This window comes from Motacilla alba, chromosome 12, assembly GCF_015832195.1.
Source record: "Motacilla alba alba isolate MOTALB_02 chromosome 12, Motacilla_alba_V1.0_pri, whole genome shotgun sequence".
NCBI classification, from domain to species: domain Eukaryota; kingdom Metazoa; phylum Chordata; class Aves; order Passeriformes; family Motacillidae; genus Motacilla; species Motacilla alba.
The window spans coordinates 6,706,884-6,724,458 of record NC_052027.1 but is presented as its reverse complement, the minus strand read 5'-3'; the positions used below and the strand labels follow the sequence as shown (position 1 = coordinate 6,724,458).

General features: G+C 43.0%; 1 protein-coding gene and 1 long non-coding RNA gene across 9 annotated transcripts in view; one reads left to right on the top strand and one right to left on the bottom strand.

Moving 5' to 3' along the window:
• ADAMTS9 (ADAM metallopeptidase with thrombospondin type 1 motif 9) overlaps positions 1 to 17,575 on the bottom strand; it is an 81,864-nt gene that overhangs the window by 19,041 nt on the left and 45,248 nt on the right. For all 5 annotated transcript variants that reach the window (XR_005258364.1, XM_038148877.1, XM_038148878.1 and 2 more), the window contains 3 exons: positions 17,299 to 17,475; positions 4,687 to 4,854; positions 562 to 735 (listed from right to left, as the gene is read on the bottom strand). Coding sequence is in view for 4 of the 5 variants with exons in the window: in XM_038148877.1 (XP_038004805.1) it covers positions 562 to 735; positions 4,687 to 4,854; positions 17,299 to 17,475 (519 nt within the window). In the remaining variant the exon portion in view is untranslated. The remainder of the gene's footprint in view (positions 1 to 561; positions 736 to 4,686; positions 4,855 to 17,298; positions 17,476 to 17,575) is intronic.
• Positions 616 to 10,602, top strand: LOC119705942. Of its 4 annotated transcripts, none has more exons than XR_005258369.1 (4): positions 640 to 754; positions 2,013 to 2,125; positions 2,638 to 2,682; positions 5,390 to 10,602. It is a non-coding gene; the product is annotated as an uncharacterized LOC119705942 (long non-coding RNA). The 4 variants fall into 4 exon arrangements; XR_005258367.1 differs by having other exon boundaries at positions 695 to 2,125; positions 5,390 to 5,497; positions 5,845 to 10,602; XR_005258368.1 differs by lacking the exons at positions 2,013 to 2,125; positions 2,638 to 2,682 and having other exon boundaries at positions 616 to 754; positions 5,390 to 5,497; positions 5,845 to 10,602.

The window sequence follows — 17,575 nt, the reverse complement described above, 5'->3', positions numbered from 1 at the left end:
TTTATCCCCAGTTTCAGTCTCAGGAACTGTTTTTGATGGGAACTGATCCTGGTCACACAGAAGAGCATCATCTCCCACTGAAGACTTGATCTCAGCACTGCTCATGGCTTTATAAAAGAGCAAAGACCAGGAGCTCAGTGAAAGGATAGGGATGTCAGATGGAGCTGGGGTAACGGGGCAGGAAAGAGGGAATTACCACTGCTCCCTAACTCCTCCAGCCAAGGGGCTCAGGCTGGAGCAGCGCAGCAGGGCTGTCTCCTGGAAGAGGCCCAAATCCACCCTACCCAAACCTGCTCAGTATTTGCATAGGACCCAGCAAAACACAGGGCAGCAGAAGCAATAAATTAACCCTACGGAGGCATTTCTCCACTCCCCCTTTCAGCCAGCATGCATGAGCATTCCCTCTGCCTCTTTTTTTTTTCTTTTTTTTTTGCAACCCCAGGTTGCAACCCAAACCCCCCGAGCCTCCGGCCTCGGCATCCAGCATCATGGCACGCCTGAGAGCACAGGAGCCGTGGCCAGGGAGAAAGAAGGAAGGAAGGAAGGGGGGTCCCTGCTTACCGGCTGCCATTCTCCAGCTGCCCAGCGGTGCGTGGGGCACGCGGGGAGGTGACAGTCCCGCTGCGGAGGCGGCCGGCCGGCCGGGTCACACTCGGCCTCCTGGGCTGCTTTCGGGGTGCCGCCGTGGCACTGCACGGAGCGGCGCTGGACGCCCTGGCCGCAGGACACGGAGCACTGCAGGAAGGGACACGAGGTGAGTGGAGCTGCCCATCGCGGCCACCTTGGTAAGTTCAGGGGGGTCAGTCTCTGCTCTGGGCTCCGCGGCATCGGTAGCGATGCTCTATAAAACTTCCAAGCGAGGCTTTTCATTGAGCAAGGGAAAACTGGGAATCTGAAGCCAGTGAGAATATTTGCTGTCGGCTTCAGTGGGGTCAGGACTTCCTGGACAGGATTTTTATTGAAAAATCTGTTTTTATTGCAAAATAGCAGCTCTGTTAAACCACCTCGACATGCCAGAGGCGGCCAGGCTCTGAGTATTGCTCTGAGTGTTGCTTCTCAGGCACTGGTTCAAAAAAGTAATAGTTGAAAATACATCAAATGCCACGAACAGAGTGGGCTTTAATGAAAAGCAAACTTGGAGAGTATAGAAGAAACTGTGTAGCTGTAGAGAGGGAAAGGTGTGATACAGCTGAGATTTTTTTTCAGCATGCATCTAAACGTGCCCACGCACCAAGGCAGGGAATACAGTGAGTTTTTGAAAACAAATGTCTTTTTGAAATTAACTGCATTTCACATTTCCTTCATTGCACTGTGGGCACATTTCTCCCGACTTCAAGGCACAGCAACAAATGCCTGAATTTTTCTGTTTCTCAGACATCTTTAAATTATTATCTATACTGCAATATTATTAACAGCTTATTTTTTCTTTCACGCAACATTTCTTAGTGTTGTGACTGCACACTAAAATGTTTAGCAATACTTAATATTCCCCTGGAACAGATTCCTCCTGGCTAGACCTTAAAGCAAACTACATAGATTTGGAGTAAAGAGAATTTGCATTTGTAGAAGAAAGTTCATAAAAAATAAAGGTATGTATTAAAACCACAGCTGAATTAACAACTAATATTAGTTATTTATAACATCTAATATTACTTATTAATAAATCAGGAACTAAGAAAACAAGTTCACAGCCTGTTATTGCAAGGTCCACTAAAATAAGACTTCTTAAGGCATGGAATGAAGTGGTGCATAATGGGGAAGCAATTCCCTTTTCTATATTCCTCCATAATGCTCTTTGCCTTACTATCCAAATGCCCCATAAAGCCAAGAAAACCAGAGAAAAGCTGACTGTGACTATCTGTCTGGCTTCAGATATTCGTAGGAGGGTGGGAGTATTTCTGAGTAGCTTTTGAAAGCAGCAGTGGGATTTCTGTCACTAGTGATGCAAATGCTTCCCATATGCTGCTGCTTCCCTGGGATTAACAGTGCTCTTTGTCCAATGCATTCCATAGGGGACTCTTAAACTGAATAAAGGCACAAACTTGGAGAAACATATACACCAGGATGCCTACCATGCTCTAAGATATCTTTTGAGTTGCATTTATCACCAACATAAAAAGCCCAGGTATGGATAAAAGAGCACAAGTGACACCGTGGCTTTTTCCTGGGAGGCTGCACTGAGTGTGTGTGACACCTGGGTTTGGGGAGAGGATGGTCCCTGGACTGTGCCAGAAACTCTACCTGATGCTCTGCCTGTGTTTTTATACAGGGCTGGATTTCAGCCTGTAGCTGAAGTATGCAAATACCAGACAGCAGAATAAATATTGGTATTTTTGTTAAATGAAAGGTAAATGGCCATAATTGATACCACTTAGGAGAAACAAACACATTAAATATGATATTTCAGTGCAGACGTAAACACACTTAAAACTTGGAGAAAAAGCCTTTTTAGAGATATATCAAAGATGCTTTGCTCCAGGGAAGTGGGTTCTTAACAATCTAGAAAAGAAATAACCACCCTCTGAATACGAAACATCCTAAGAGAAAAATACCAAGGATTGGAGCACCAGCACAGCCAGTGCCCAAGTGAGACTGATTTTTAACCATTCTTGTATTTTTTTATCTTCATTTTCTCAGTAATTCCATTTCCAGAAGGCAAAAACCTCCAACACCTACCTAAAGGTATGTGCCACAGGTTCTGTGCATATGTAGTGACAAAAGGGTGCACTTTTATGGGAAAACCTTGCCTTATTTCTCATGCAGACTTTTGCAGCTCAGCTTTGGGATTAACATTCTGAGACAATTAGACCTTCAGAAAGTTGGGGGGTTTCATGGATAATATCTAAGTGGAAACCGATCACGGTTCCTATTTGCAACAGTGGCACTGGAGATAGGGAAAGTCACATGGAGTTTTCATGCCCAATTTACACCCTGATCTACCGTGTATTCAGAGCACCAAACTCGTGTCTGTTTCATGCTCTTAAGGAGAAGTTCAGCACCTAAATCCAGCTTGGCTCCTCGGCATTAAATCTCTGGCAAAGCCCTGAACACCCCCCTTACAAGGGACACAGAACCAGCACTCCCAACCTGTGACAGCCCCAACTCTTCACCTGTCACAGACAAAAAAAATGCTGCCAGCACCAGTAAGGCTCAGAGATCCATGCCACAGCATTTGACAGGGCTTTAAAAAGCCCAGTTTGACATTTTCTTTCTCCCCAAGCAAGATGCTGGCTGGCTGAGCACATCCTGCATCAGGAACCTGGGCTGAGGAGCTACTCCTGGAAAAGCCTGTTCTTGGCCTTATCATTAGCACACAAATATTCCTTAATTGCCTGGTCATGAGAGATTACCTTAGACCATAAATCACCTCATACTCCTATTAATTTGGATTTCTTTCTCTAGTTGCATAAAATTAATATCCATGATACAGTGGAAAGCTGAGGATTTTAAACCACTTACTTTTACCAATTAGTATTAGTGTATTTTAATGCAATTGGCAGACCATTACATTATTATGTTTACAATTATTAGTAAAAACTGCTTTCAGGAGTAGTCACTTAAATAAGGTGCAAATTGGATACCACAAGATTGTCTAATGGCCTTGCATTTCATTTTAGTCTGGCTCCTGTATAAAAGTGAGGTTTCAGTCCTGAAGGTAATAAAGCTAATAATTAATTGCCAGTATAGGAGCAGTACTGTGGATTTCACAGGCTGGATGCTCCTACCCGCAGGTAAAGAGCCCAGACCTTGGTAACTGAACCTCCATGGTCAAAGAGCACTCAAGTCCCTCACTCACATAATGGCAAACACTCCTATCCTGTGAATCCGAAGGTAAGGATTAAAAAAACCCCTAATACCAGTCTGAAAACAATCACAGATCATTAATGGGTTTATTGTCCTTTTTATTAGTGGACATTAATCAACAGCATGCTGTCCTAGTCCTAGCATTTGCATGTGTGCCTGTAGCAATGTGAATGGTTTGTCTTTCAGGGAACTGCAATACCCCAAGAATGGGTGTTTTGTACCTAAACTTGGAAGACAGAATGCAAGGGAACTCGATGCTTTACAAGTTAACAGTTCATTTAGTCTGGGATTTTGAATAATTCCTCTGATTAGCACGCTAATGAGGTAGAGGGAAAAGCAAGAGTTAAAAATGTGATGCAGCAGATTCAAGGTGATGACAAAGACATTATTTCCAGGAAAACAAGGATTCAAGGTATGCTTTCAGCAAGCAAGAATTTAATAACTCAAAATACTTTTTCATTTCCAGCAGCCTCTGCTCTAAGCATCACTGCCTGACTTTTTAACAAGGGAAAATCAAGCAATGAGTTTATTTCTCAAAACAAAGATTTTACTTGAGTTATGATATTTAAATTATATTAAACACATGAATAAACAGTAGATTCTCTTTAATGTTATATACTAATGATGTTTCTAGCAAAACCCTAAAATTTTGGAATTTGAAAAAAAGGATTTGCTTTCAGATAGACACTAAAAGCAAGCTGCCTAGTTTTCAGCTGGTACACTGCTGTCCATGAAGCTGCACTGTTTCACACCAGGATCTGGCCCAAAACCTTTATCCCTGAATAATTCATGAGGACGGAAGTGATTGGAAAACCAGGCTCTAGCCAATTTGATGGAGGAAGAATACCAAAAGGTGCAAAAAGGGTACACAACATGTCTCACCTGGCCCCAATCTCCTGCTTTCCACTTCGGACATCTGCCCCCTCTGCATTTCTTTTGCACGTTGGGCTTAGCAAGGTGTTTACAATTCTCTTCTTCTACATGCCTCCCTTCCTTTGACAAACAGTACACACTGCGGTGCTTTTGGCCCCTTCCACAGGAGACAGAACACTGTAAATATAAAATAATAACAGATCAGCTCTCACACTCACACAGGGCCATGGCTACCCAGGGCATTTTATTTTAGCAGGACCAAAAAACACCTCCCCACGTCCCCAGCAGGCTACACAAAGCTTGAGGGGAGTGCAGGCACTTAATATCGTGTGATATTCTTGGTGAAAGCCCCAAAAAATGCCAGTATCAAAATAGAGAAAACAGCTGACATTCAGCAGGGATAACTGCCTGGATTCCTGGCATTGCTCCAGTCCTTTCAAAGGAGCAGAGTCATCTTACAGGGATCAAGGCAGGAGCCCTCAGTGTCTACTTAGAAGAACTTGAAAGGAACCATTTCCATTTACCTTGGTACAAAGGGATGTCAAATATTGGTAAATCAGGAGGGTAAAGTGTGCTCTGCACCTTCACAGAGGGGAATAACTGCACAAAGGACAAGGCAGAAAAGTGCAGCATTTCCTTGTCCTTGGTACAAAAGCTCATGTTTGTTTTATCAGTGTAGTCTGACTTTTCTTTTTTTTTCTTCACGAAACAGACTGAAACCAGGACATGTTCATCCTTAAGATTTATGCATTTTGAAAACAACTCAGAAGGTGGCAAGAAGGCAGAGCCTGGAGAATCAAAGCAAAAAGCAAACCAGCAGGTATGTTAGCTGCAAGCTTTGTAGTGAAGCAACTAATTTCAACCTCCCTCTGCAGGTTCACTGAACTTTTTCAAATGTGACCACTTCTGGCATGCAAACCCCAAGCAACTTCACTTTGATTTCAGATTAGTCTCCTCCAAAGATTTAGGAATCAAAGGGGTCTGGAATCACGACACGAATTTAATATGACAGTTTCATGTAGAACAAGGCTCTTACTCAGCATGATGCACCCAAAAACTCAGCTTCCATTTCTTTATTACATGCTACACCATAAGCATACTGGTTTAATCCTTGAGGGCAAACACTGTTTTAACCATCTCTCCATATAAAATGTGCTTTCTTTTCAGAATGGAGAAAACATACAGAAATGAGGCTTCAACCTTCATTTTGGAGTCACTCCATCAGTATATTTCCCAAGAAATATATTACAGCTTAAGCTCTTCCCAGCCTATAAATACATTGGAACCTCAAAAATTTATATATATAGCAGAGCTCTGGAAGAGCCACTAGAATAGAAATTGGCATATACATTGACACCTGTGAATATTTTATATTACAGCCCTACTTACAGCTCATTCAGCCCACAAAATCAGCGAGAGAGCAGTTTCTAAATGAAAAAGTTCAGACCAATGTGGAAAGAAATGGATGTAGCTCCAAAAGCCAGATATTGATGCTTAAAAGTTTGTATAAATGATGCCCTGAAAAAGGTTGTTTTCCTGCTGCGGGAGTGTTACAGATTGACAAAAGATTGCTGAGGTCCTGTTGGTCAACAGCTTTAAGAGCCATTAATGATGCTCCTCTGAGAGGCTGGGCAGGGATAGTGGCCTCTGAGTTTTCCCCAGCCCAGATCAAGATAGGCCAAAAACCCCAACAAGCAACATCTAACCTTACACTGAAAACCAGAAGACATAGTGTCCGTTGCAATAAAATAAAACTTCCACGAGCTACCCAGATCCATAAACTTCACTTCTTTTCTTTAGCATCAACAGAAGAAAGATCAAGCTAATGCTACCCTATTTTTACAAGCTTTCACATTTCATCAGAAGTTAATTTTTTCATTCTCTCTACTTCTCTCCCCAGACAACAAAAGTCAGCAGCATGACAGAAATGTCACATCCTACAAAACCCAGTTCTAAACCTCTAGTATTTTCATCCACTTACTGTCTTTGGACTAAACACCAACACTGATGCTTAAACAAAAATTCAAGCGCTCCTTGATAAACAGTCTTCATGCAGGTTATGCCACTGTACTGTGACAGCCAAAGTTAAAGAGTAAATTTACAGCATTGATCAGGACTCTCTCATGTCCCACATCCTAAGCTGATACAGCCCAGAGCATCCTTCATTTAAAAAATACATGGGATGCCACTACTTATCCTAAAGTAAGACTAACCACACTGTGCAACAATGCAAGCACCTTTCTGGGGACCTGAAGGTGTTTGATAAATGCTTGATCTCACAAACAATTTGGTCCTAGTTATTTCCAAAGTTATTACTCCCCGACAAAATGCTTAACTTTGGCGTGGAGCCTGATTGTGACATTTATCTCGTGATCCCATGATCAAACAAGTCTGCGTGCAAACCTTGGTGCACTCAGAGGTTGAGGCATAATTTGCTTAATTTTTTTGATACTTAAATGTAATTCCCAAGATGCTGGAATGAATCATTTCTATGTCTGCCTTTAATATAGATCAAATTTAGGCAGCTGTGCATTTTCAGATCTAAACCACCCGTTTGCTTTCATGCACATTTGAGTTATGATCTCATTTGCACTGACAGAAAAGAAAGGTTGAATAATCTAATTTAACCAAGTATCAGAGACTGAAAATTCCTTTGCAAAGAGTCTACTTAATAACTGCCATCTAATTCATCTCAGGTATTCAACTTTTATCTGGCACATAGATTTTAAGCATATGTGAGCCACATGCAAAGCATAATTTAATAGTGGGCTGCATCTCAACACCATGTGAGTCCGGGAATTGCTACACCCAACTATCACCATCAGCCTCATCATTTATTTTGGACCCTGGATAAACTTTGCATTTCATTAACAGGATTCTTCGTGGCTGCAAATGCTGCCTGCTTATGGTACCTACCAATAACAGTACCACAATGAGGTAAGCTTTGACCTTGCCTCCCTCAAAACGTTTGGCAAAATCACTGCCTTCACATTCCTCTTTTTCTTGAACTTTTTTCCCCACACTCCCCATAGAAGTACTGGGGGCAGATGGTGGCTCTCTGGAATAACAGCCTCACCTTATCCGAGGTTTTCTGAGTCAACAGAAAAGCCACCAGAGGTTTTAAGCACCTCTGGGCCAGCCCTGAAGGTGTAGCCAGGTAGTGTAAGGAATTTTTTCACTAATCAGCTTCCTAGAGTCCAGGATCACATGCACTTGGGCATGCCTGTGGTCAACTTGCCTCTGCCTCCATTGAAGTGTGGGAAAATGCTGTTTACAGCCTGTGATTGAGGCACAACAGCAAATGGCACCTCTGGATGAACCTGGGAGGACAGCCAGGCACGGAGGAGGGTGTGAAAGCAACAAATTGTTATGTTTCTGTAAAAAAAAAAAAAAACACCAAAAAAGTTCGCGGTGCATAAAATAATAGAGAAACAGTATTTTGAAAAATCAGCTGTAGCCATCACTCTAAAACTCTAGCAAACCTTCCCCTTGTTATTATCTTTATTATCTCCTAAACCCACCAGAGTTGCACCTGGCACTTTACACGGAGAACAACAACAAAAGAACTTTCCTAAGAGCATTAGGATCAAAGCACTTAGCACAGATTTAAGGGCTTTATGTTTATTGCATGATTAGTGTTAACCTGCCAAGAACTGGAGATTGGCATGCTGCTGATATTTTCAAATAAATATACTGCCTAGTTTAAATAAATTCAAGGAAAAAGGTTTAAATAAATACAGCAGAAATATTTCCATATCAACTGTTTCCATAAAGGTCAGAACACGATGCTAAACATCTGCAATGCCTTGCTCTGCTCTGCTTGTGCTTTTGTTTCCACAAAAAATTTGTTTTCTGTTTCGGAGTTTAGGAGATGATCATTCTGTTTTACCAAGTGTGTGCAAATTGCTTTAAAGTAACCCTTGATCTCATCGTTTTGGAGAGGAAGGTATATCTTGTTAATTAAGACCTCTCTAAAATAGAAAGGCTGCTACTAGATGCATAGGGCTGGCAGCAGGAAAAAAAAAACAAACAACAGAATGTGTTCAAAATCTCTTAAAAATTTGTACAAAATTTCTGGTGAATTTCTGGGAGTGGGGTCAGTCCAGCACCAAGAGGACTCAAGAGCCCTGGGCACAAATAAACAGATCTCAGCAAGAAAAAGGCACCACAGAGCAGTCAAGAAGAAATGGAATGACTGCTCCTTGTAAACTTTGTGCACTGAAGGGGCAGCTCCACAAAGGGCAGAAGGGTACATCCCAAGCAAGAGCCTGAGAACACTCTCCCCCAGAAGTGAAAAGTTGCAGAAAATGCTGTCAGACCACTTTTCAGACCCACCATGCATCAGCCGACAACGATTTGGGAGGTATTTAAGACAATGAATGCAAGCTGTGGTGATCACCCAATGAATTCCCAAAGATAGGAATGATAGCTCAGCAAGGGCAGGGCTGGGAAGGATTAGACTGAAAATGGCTTTATCAGATTCTGCCAGGAGCAACTTTTTGGAGGAAATTAAAATCAATCCTCGTAGATTTAGACTGCCCCACATTAAGGATTTTATGGAAAGTCAGCAGCTGTAAGTAAGCTCTGGTTCATCCTTTCCAACAATCTGAGACAAAACATGTTGGATGAAATAAAGCAGAAAAGCAACAGAGCCCTCCAATGCTTTACACCCGTTTTCCAAGAGGGCTGTGTTCCTGGATGCCAGCAAACTCCTCCAACTACAAGCAAACCCAAGAATGTACCCTCATAGCTACCTTGCAGCAGCCTATTAGTCTGTATCACCTTTTACTACCACTATCACTGCTGCTGTCAGATACTGAAACCATATCCTGGTGACTTCTGTACCTCTGAAGTCTCTGAGCACAAAGTACATCAACAGACACATCATCAAGGAAAGCCTGGATCCTTCCTCACCAGCTGAACCTTTACCAGGAATCTTAAAATGTTGGAACCTTTGTGAGCTGTTCAGCAGCCGGGGCTCTGTGGCTTCCAAACCAAATCAGCTTCACAACAGCAAGGTATTTCAGCTGGCAATTCCCTTGGCTTCAGTGAGACACGCTGAAAGCAAGGCTGCAGCACTTCAGGAGATGTTTAGGAAATGTTTATTGCTGCTCTGAAGCCCTGTTTCTCCCACCAATGTGTTTTATCATGGTCTTGTGCCCATCTGCATTGGCTGAGAAATCTCTAAAATTGGGTGGGGATTCATACAGGGCAGGAGTCACCCAGCTTGGCCTTCTTTTCCTCACAAACTAAGGAGCCATGACTTAAGACACGTGGGTGCTGAGTGTGTATGGTCATGGTGATTTTAGCTGGTGCATGGCCAAAAAGTACATGTGATTCTTGTACATTTAAAAGGGAAGAGTGGTCTCTATTTAAGGGAGGGTAAATGGACCAGAGACCTGAAGAAAACACACTAAAGCACTGCACTGCAGTTTTGAAAGAGGCTTTAGGAATGTTGCATCCAAATGGACTCCTCAGAGAAATGGGGTGATTTAAAAAAAGGCATGAATATTAGGGATTTTGGAATGTATAGTCTGAATGTGCTTGTAAGCATTGTCCAGAGCCCCTGTGGAATTGTTCTGAGGAGCCCTCGTAGAGCTGGAGCACAGCCCCCAGTCTGAACAGGAGCAGGCTTTGCCCCAGCAACCCCAAGGAGCCCTCATTGCCCCAGACATGGGCAGGAGGGAGCTTCCATGCTGGCCTGCCCTGTCTCTGCAGTGCCCACAAGGTCTCCATCCTCCAGAGGCTCTGCTCTTGGCTTGGAGCAGAGGCACAGAGCTTCCCAAGTCATTAATGCAAAAGGGAGAAATCTTCTAAAAAAATCACTAAATCTTCACCTTCCCACCACCAAACTCAGCTGCAGGGACTGGTGTGTGGTCTCAGATGATGTCTTATAACACATATAAAAAAAAAAAAAAAAAAAAAAAAAAAAAAAAAACAGAAAAAAAGGAGGAAAATTTATCAGAGAAAAAGGTCCAATTTAATGTGTTGCTGCAGGGGAAGAAAGAGCTGGTGTGTCTGAAGCCCACTGCTCCAGCACAAATTGCCCAGAGGAAAGGATGCTCTTGGGTTCTTAACTCCTGCAAGATTTAAGGCCTGAGTGCCAAAGTCAATACAATAATTTCCCCAAGCTGGGAAACCTCACAAGATATATGAGAAGAAAGGTAACTGCAGCAGGAGAAGCCATGCATCTCCTCTTCTGCAGCATCCACCCAGTAAGCAGCACCTTCTCCCCCTCTTTTCTCTGGCCTGTTGTTATACCACAAAAGACTTCACCAGGCACAGAAATTAGCAGGGCTGTGGGCACACAAAGCTCTCCTAAAAGCTGTGTCCCTGTCCGGCTCCACACTATTCACCTTGAACAACAAACAAAAGCCCCATAGAGGCACTGCAGGTCTCTCCAGGGAGGGAGGCAGTAGATGGAATTCCCTCAAATCAGGAGAAGATGTGTGAGCTACCTGAGGACACCAATACAGTGGGATGTGGAAGGTACTGATGAAACCTATTTTCCATGCTGTGGCACTTCCAGGAGAGTACCAATTGAAGCAGCAATGTGCCTCAGCTAACTGACACTTCATATTTCTAGTGAACAGTGGTACTACAATGCTATTTAGATATTCTGTTCCAGAATAGGATTTCTCTGTGTTGGATGGAGTAAAACACAAAGTAAAGAGCTCTCCAAGAAATGTCAGCCCTGTTTCACAGGTGTGCATCACACTGGGGGGTTGTAGGAGCACTGGGCTGCTGCTTGCTCCCCCACTTTATAAAGAAGAATTTTGGCTTAATGCACTAGGGATAAATATTGTCAACCTGTACATGGTCTTGGGCATCAGACAGATTTTCATCCATGCTGCTGGCTCACTCACCTCCCCTGTGAGCTAGTAAAATTAAAATATGAATAGAGCTTTAAGTGTGTCTGGAACAGGACTGACTACCCCATTTTTTTTCTTAATAACTGCTCAAATCAGTCACTGGGAAAGTTAGAAGCACAGCAAATCTCTTTGTGCCTAATGTCCCTCATTGTTATACATCCTTGTTTCTAAATCCCTAGTATCTGAGCAACAGCAATGACTGCAGTGTGGAGTATAGAGTGTGACTCTGGAAAACGGGCAAAACCACAGCAGACTCCCAAAACCCAGCTCAGGGATCTGCCTGAAGATGCTGCATTTCACAGCTCGTCCCTGGAAGTGTGTTACTGCTTCAATGTCCCTTGCAGTCTAATGCATTCCTGTACTCAGAGTCAGTGCTTTGGGAGACAAATATTCCCAGCAATTGCCCTTTCATTTATTGCTTTATTTCTCCTGAGCGGGCATGTGCAGATGTGCAGGAGATCTGCAGCCAGGGATGGGCCACCCATAACACAAGGACTGAGCCAGCCATTGCTGAACAGCAGCCTCACCACTTCTTGTTTGAGTTTAGGCCTAGGAAATGACTATTTCATTGAGAAAATGTGCAAAGGAGGAGGTGTAAAAAGGCAACCACAGAGGCATGCCAAATGCAGCCAAACAGCCACTGCACTATGGGAGGAGACTGCTCTAAGTGGGAAAGTGCACTGAGGAACTTGGGGAGGAGAGGCATTGTCTGGGGGTAAAGGGATGAGAAGATTTTAAAGACAACTGAAAATACTCTTTGTGACCCCAACCACTGGTCCAGCTCCTGTCTGTGCTGGCAGTGGCAACAGGAGAGGTTGTTTAAGGACAGCAGATGAGATTCTCTGCAGCTCCTTTCCCTGGTCCTTCCCTGCATTTAGTCACTGGATTAGGGAGGTCAGAAGGGACATTGCTGACCAGTCCTTTTACTCCTCCATCACACTAAAAGGTCATGAGGGGTGTAAAGACCAATGGGGGCTTGCAAGGAGGAGAGTGGATTGCAACAGCTGAGCTTTAAGTTGCAGGAAATCAATCCTGTGAGGAGTTGATCCAGGAATCACTAAGGTGCTGGCTCAGTGGCTCAGTGTTAAGCACACGGTGGCCCAGGGTGGTCCCTCACCTGCAGGGTGTAGCTGATGGATTTCCATGGTTGTTTTCCTGCTAATGGAGCATCAACACCAGCAAAGAGGAGACAGAGCACTGATTACAAAAGTATACCCATATAGTTCTCCTTATTTAAATAGAAACAGAAGGAGCAAATAATAATAGGCAAAAAATAAAAATGGAAAGGAAAACAAAATTGGAGATTTTAGGGTAAAAAGAGATGGAAAAAATGATGTGACTCTACTGGGCAGCTGGGAACCACTGGCTTTGCCCACCTGTGATTGCCTTGGAGCCACCAGCTGTGAGCACTGAGGTGAGGAGAGAGATGCATGAGCATCTATCACCACTGCCTCAGAGGAGCAACAGGCTGAGACTCTTCAAACAAAACCCCAAGAGCAGTTCAGCAATGCTGCTGTCACAGCAAATTCATTTTCTGCAGAGGAGAAGAAGGGAACAGCAGAGTTATATACACTTGCAACCAAATCTGTCCCTGGCTATCACTTCTGCCTTAGCAAGACCTGACATCCTGCCTACTATGAACATCATCAGAACAATGACACAGAGAATATTGCTGTTGAGCAGCCTATTTTCAGCCAGCTGCACGGGGAAGGCATTTTGCAAACAACATGTTGGGGCTTTGACAGAATTAAATACAAATAACCCAAAGTTTCCACTGACACCAACTTTAAGATTAAAATTCCAGAGTGCCAGCTGCCTGACACAGATGTTGGCCAGGCAGTTCTTCCACTTCCCAGTTCAGAGCTCCTTTGCTGCTCTGTCCCTGTGAGCAGCCAAAGAGCCCTGCAAAGCCATCAAAGCCACCAGCTTCCTGCCAAGGGAAAGCAATGCTGTCCTAGCCCAAACCTGAACTCACATCCACAATAAGAGAGTCTGGTTAATGTTCTAATTACTTGACAGTAAGCTTCTGATTCTTCATTAGAGCAAAAGGCCCTCAAAGACTCTGATACCAGCACCTCTGCCTACAGGATACAGAGCTGGGAAGCACTGAGAGCTACACAACCACTGCACCAGCAGCTTGAACTTCAGATACCCAAGATCGACAAGTACCTGACAAGGCAGACTACTTTTAAAATTATAATATTTATATATAATATAATTTATTATAATATTTATATATATAATTTATATATAATATAAATTATAAAATTTTTGGACAAAAAACCAAACAAACTCCAAATAAATCTAAACCTCACCCACCCATTTTCCAGAGTTTAAAGTCAAATGATCACTGCCCTGTGCAGTGAAGCCCAAATGATTCACCCAACTGAAACAGGATGCTGTAAGATAGAATTGTTTTTACCTTATCTGTGACCATTTCCTAACTCAGAAAGAATGAGAAGCCCACAACAACTTAATTCAGCATTATTCCTAAATTGTACCAGGGTACAGTTGGATATAAAGGCAAACTCAAAATAGCAGAGATTATTGCACAGAGCAAATCTGCTCCAAGACAGGTGTTTTAAGGGAAGTTATGCATATATTTTATATATGTGGTATAAATATGGGTATATTTATTAAAACCAAACCTTGGGTTTTAAGTGAAGCAATGGGTAATTCTCGTTGTGAACATCTCCCTCATTCTGGAGAACATGGCAAGACTTCCTCTCAGGATTTGAGAGTGTGTATGGAGATCTGCATTCATACCATAAGCATTCAGAGGAGAAAAAACACTCTCTGTATTCTGGTGACAGTCAGTGCACGTTTTCTAAAGCATGGTTTTAATAAGAAGGTCAGGTCTATCACATGGTGTACAATTCTGCAGTGGGTAAATACATGTTCTTAAATAAGCAAGGGAATAAAAGTGTCACCTCCTCTTAGTCCTCTTTGAGCATACATTAAAATGACAAGACATCTCACCACTCTCTTGTTGTAAAATTATCATTTACACATACAATCTGTTTATCCATTTAATTATCTCTTCCAAACCTGGATTTAACCACCCAGATAAAGATCACTTGTTTACTGTATAAAATCCCAGTGGAATTTTGCCTGAGCACTGCAGGTTGGGTGCTTCAGACTCTCTGCTTTAATTTGTACGTATTTTATAGTACTAATTTCACTGAAATTTGAGTAATGCTAAGCCAGTCAGATGATTGCAAGAAATTAGTTATCCAAACTTTGTACTTCATACACCTTTAACTGTGTTTGTTTAATCATTGAGAATGACAATTTCTGTTGGAGAACAAAGCAATCAAAAGAAAAGCCAGATAAAAGATGAAACATTGCAGAAGCGTTTCAGAAAATTTAGCAAAAGTTACCAAAACTAAGTATATGATCTGAATTTAGCAAAAGACTCAAGAAATCATTATACAAATTCATTTATGATTACATTCTACTTGTCTTTAATTTTCACTGTTCAACATTAACATTAAACATTGTAAATGTATGCAATATTTATATAAAATTAAATAACAGTATTGGAAAAATAAATACACTTTTACATAAATACATAAATCCATACTGCTGAAAAGTTTCAGCTAATACTATACTCTTGTTTCAAAAGTGACCAAAAAAAATATGGTAGTGACACTCCATCCCAACAGATGAAGTATGTACAGCTACAGAATGATGTTTCCAACGGATGACAGAGCTAAAGCAAATCCAGGTGATACCACACTAAAGGAGAAAAATTTGGCCATTACTACCTACAGTAGTAGCACGAGGTAGACATACATGTGGAGTGTTCTGCTGGAGGGACACGAAGCCCTGGGGACCCCATAGATACTCCTCAGTCTTCAAACAGCTCTGGGTCCCCTATGTCAGAGCCCAAGGACACCTCGGTAAATGAGACTGAAAAATCAAATCAGTTCATGGCAATGACAGGGGGGGCTCAGCCCTGCAGCCCCTTCCCCAGGGCTGTGGCCCTGCGCCAGCCGGGAGGAGACACCGCAGGCAGGACAGGGTGTCCCTACCCTCCACCTGTCTTGCCAGATGTCCCACCTGCTCCCAGGAGAGCAAAGACAATCCACTGAGACTAATACAACAGAGCGGAGCCAAGGGAACTTCTCCTGGGTGAAAAGAAAACCACCAGACTAGAGGACTGCACCCGGTGTTTCCAACACTGAGAAGCAGGTGCAGCCCTGGAGCCTGGTCCTCAACAGCCACGAAGAAGCTGAGTGACACCAGAATGAAACACAACTCTGTCCACACCTTTGGCTCTTGTAAATGGTCCGGTAAAACAAAGTTGGAGGCATCTCCCAGCTGGCAAATCCTGCAGGGCAGCCAGCACACGCATCGCTACCTCTGCTTACCTCACCTCGCTCTTCCTTAGCACCAGGCAGGTTGATGGACAAGGGGTACATTAGCACCTCAAATGAAATAGTTCATAGCACTGTCTCTTGTACTGGTGAAGCACCGGACACACACCAGTTCAGCAGTTTTATGGCTATTGCAGAACTCACTGAGGTATGATAAAATATTGAAGAGTGTTACTGAAGGCATCCGTGTTACTGAAAGCACCCACAGAAGGAGAGCAGGTTTTGGCAAGATGACTTTCCATCTATGACAACTGAGGAAGTCCAATACCTTAAAAAACAGGCCTCTTTTTTCTTTTCCTATAAAGTGCTTTTGAATCAGATTTTTTTTTAAATTGTCTTCAAATGCTTTTATAACAAAATACACAATAAAGGTTTACATCTGTTTGAAGGCCACTCCAAAATGGACAGGTCTGTGGTTTTCCAGGGCTCCAGAAGCACCTCAGGTGGCACTTGCTTTGGTGCAGGTTCACAGAAAAGGTTGCTGCTCTGGGCAGGGAGAATTGCAAAGGTGTGGCACCCAAAATAGCACCCTAACCCTGTGGTTCAGGGCTGCTCTGCCCTCACAAGAGCATCTCTGTAGCAGACTCCTCCAGCAGCAAAGGAGCAAAGTAAGACACCTCTGCTCCAAATACTATTTTGCTATTGGGAAACTGCCAGGGTTTTAAGCCTTCCAACACCTGGCTGATCATTTGCTGGCTTAGTGATAGAGCAGCAGCTGGAGATCAAGCTAGACAATCACTCTCCAGAACCAGAGAGATGCATGAGAATAGCTTACAGGTGCCTTTGCACTGTACATCACAGTCTTATATACACAGGAACAGAAATAGAGCACAGGTGTGAATGCACACATGTTTCTATGTAGGTCTGTGTGTGGGCATGTGCCCACATGCACACGCATCTATACACACTTATACATGCCTGGGAATTGATGCCATTTAGCACATTCTCCCCACTTCTCTTGCCTTTGGCAGAGAACACACCACTGCTAAACCAGTAGGTGCCCAGTGCAGTATTACCATTAAAGAGCAGAATAATTTAACTTCAATGGAAATGTACTGCTTAAATCCCAGGTTTAAATCCATATGCAAAAACTTAGTCAGAACCAAGATTCATAATGCACAGCACTTGCACAGTGTAATAAAATGGACAAAGGTTGCTACTTAGCAGAAAGTGCCTTTTAAATTAAAGGACCAGAGCTCCCCTAATGTAAGCCCTTCCTGAAGAGGTGTTATTCTGAATATATTGTAAATAATCCTCTGTAAGTGCAGTTTTAAGACATGAAGCATTAGCACCTTGGTTTGAAGCAAATTAAATGTTGTTAGGGGATATCTAGAAAATAGTTCATAAAGAGAAATAGTTTATGGTCGTACCGAGCTCCAAGGACCAGCACTCCAGGCAGCATCTCTAGGACAGTCCTGCACATTGCACTGCTCTCTGTCTGGTGGCTTGTCAAGGATTTCACAGCTCAGGTCCGTAAACCTTTCTCCATTAGGGCGCTGGCACACCACCAGCCGTGTCCTTGTCCCTGCTCCACATGGCTTTGTGCACTGCAAGTCAGCAGAGGACAGAGCAATCACCGTTGGGACAGCAAAAACATTGCTCACCTGCTGCCCAAAGCACTAGCACCTCAAAAAACCAATGGTAGTT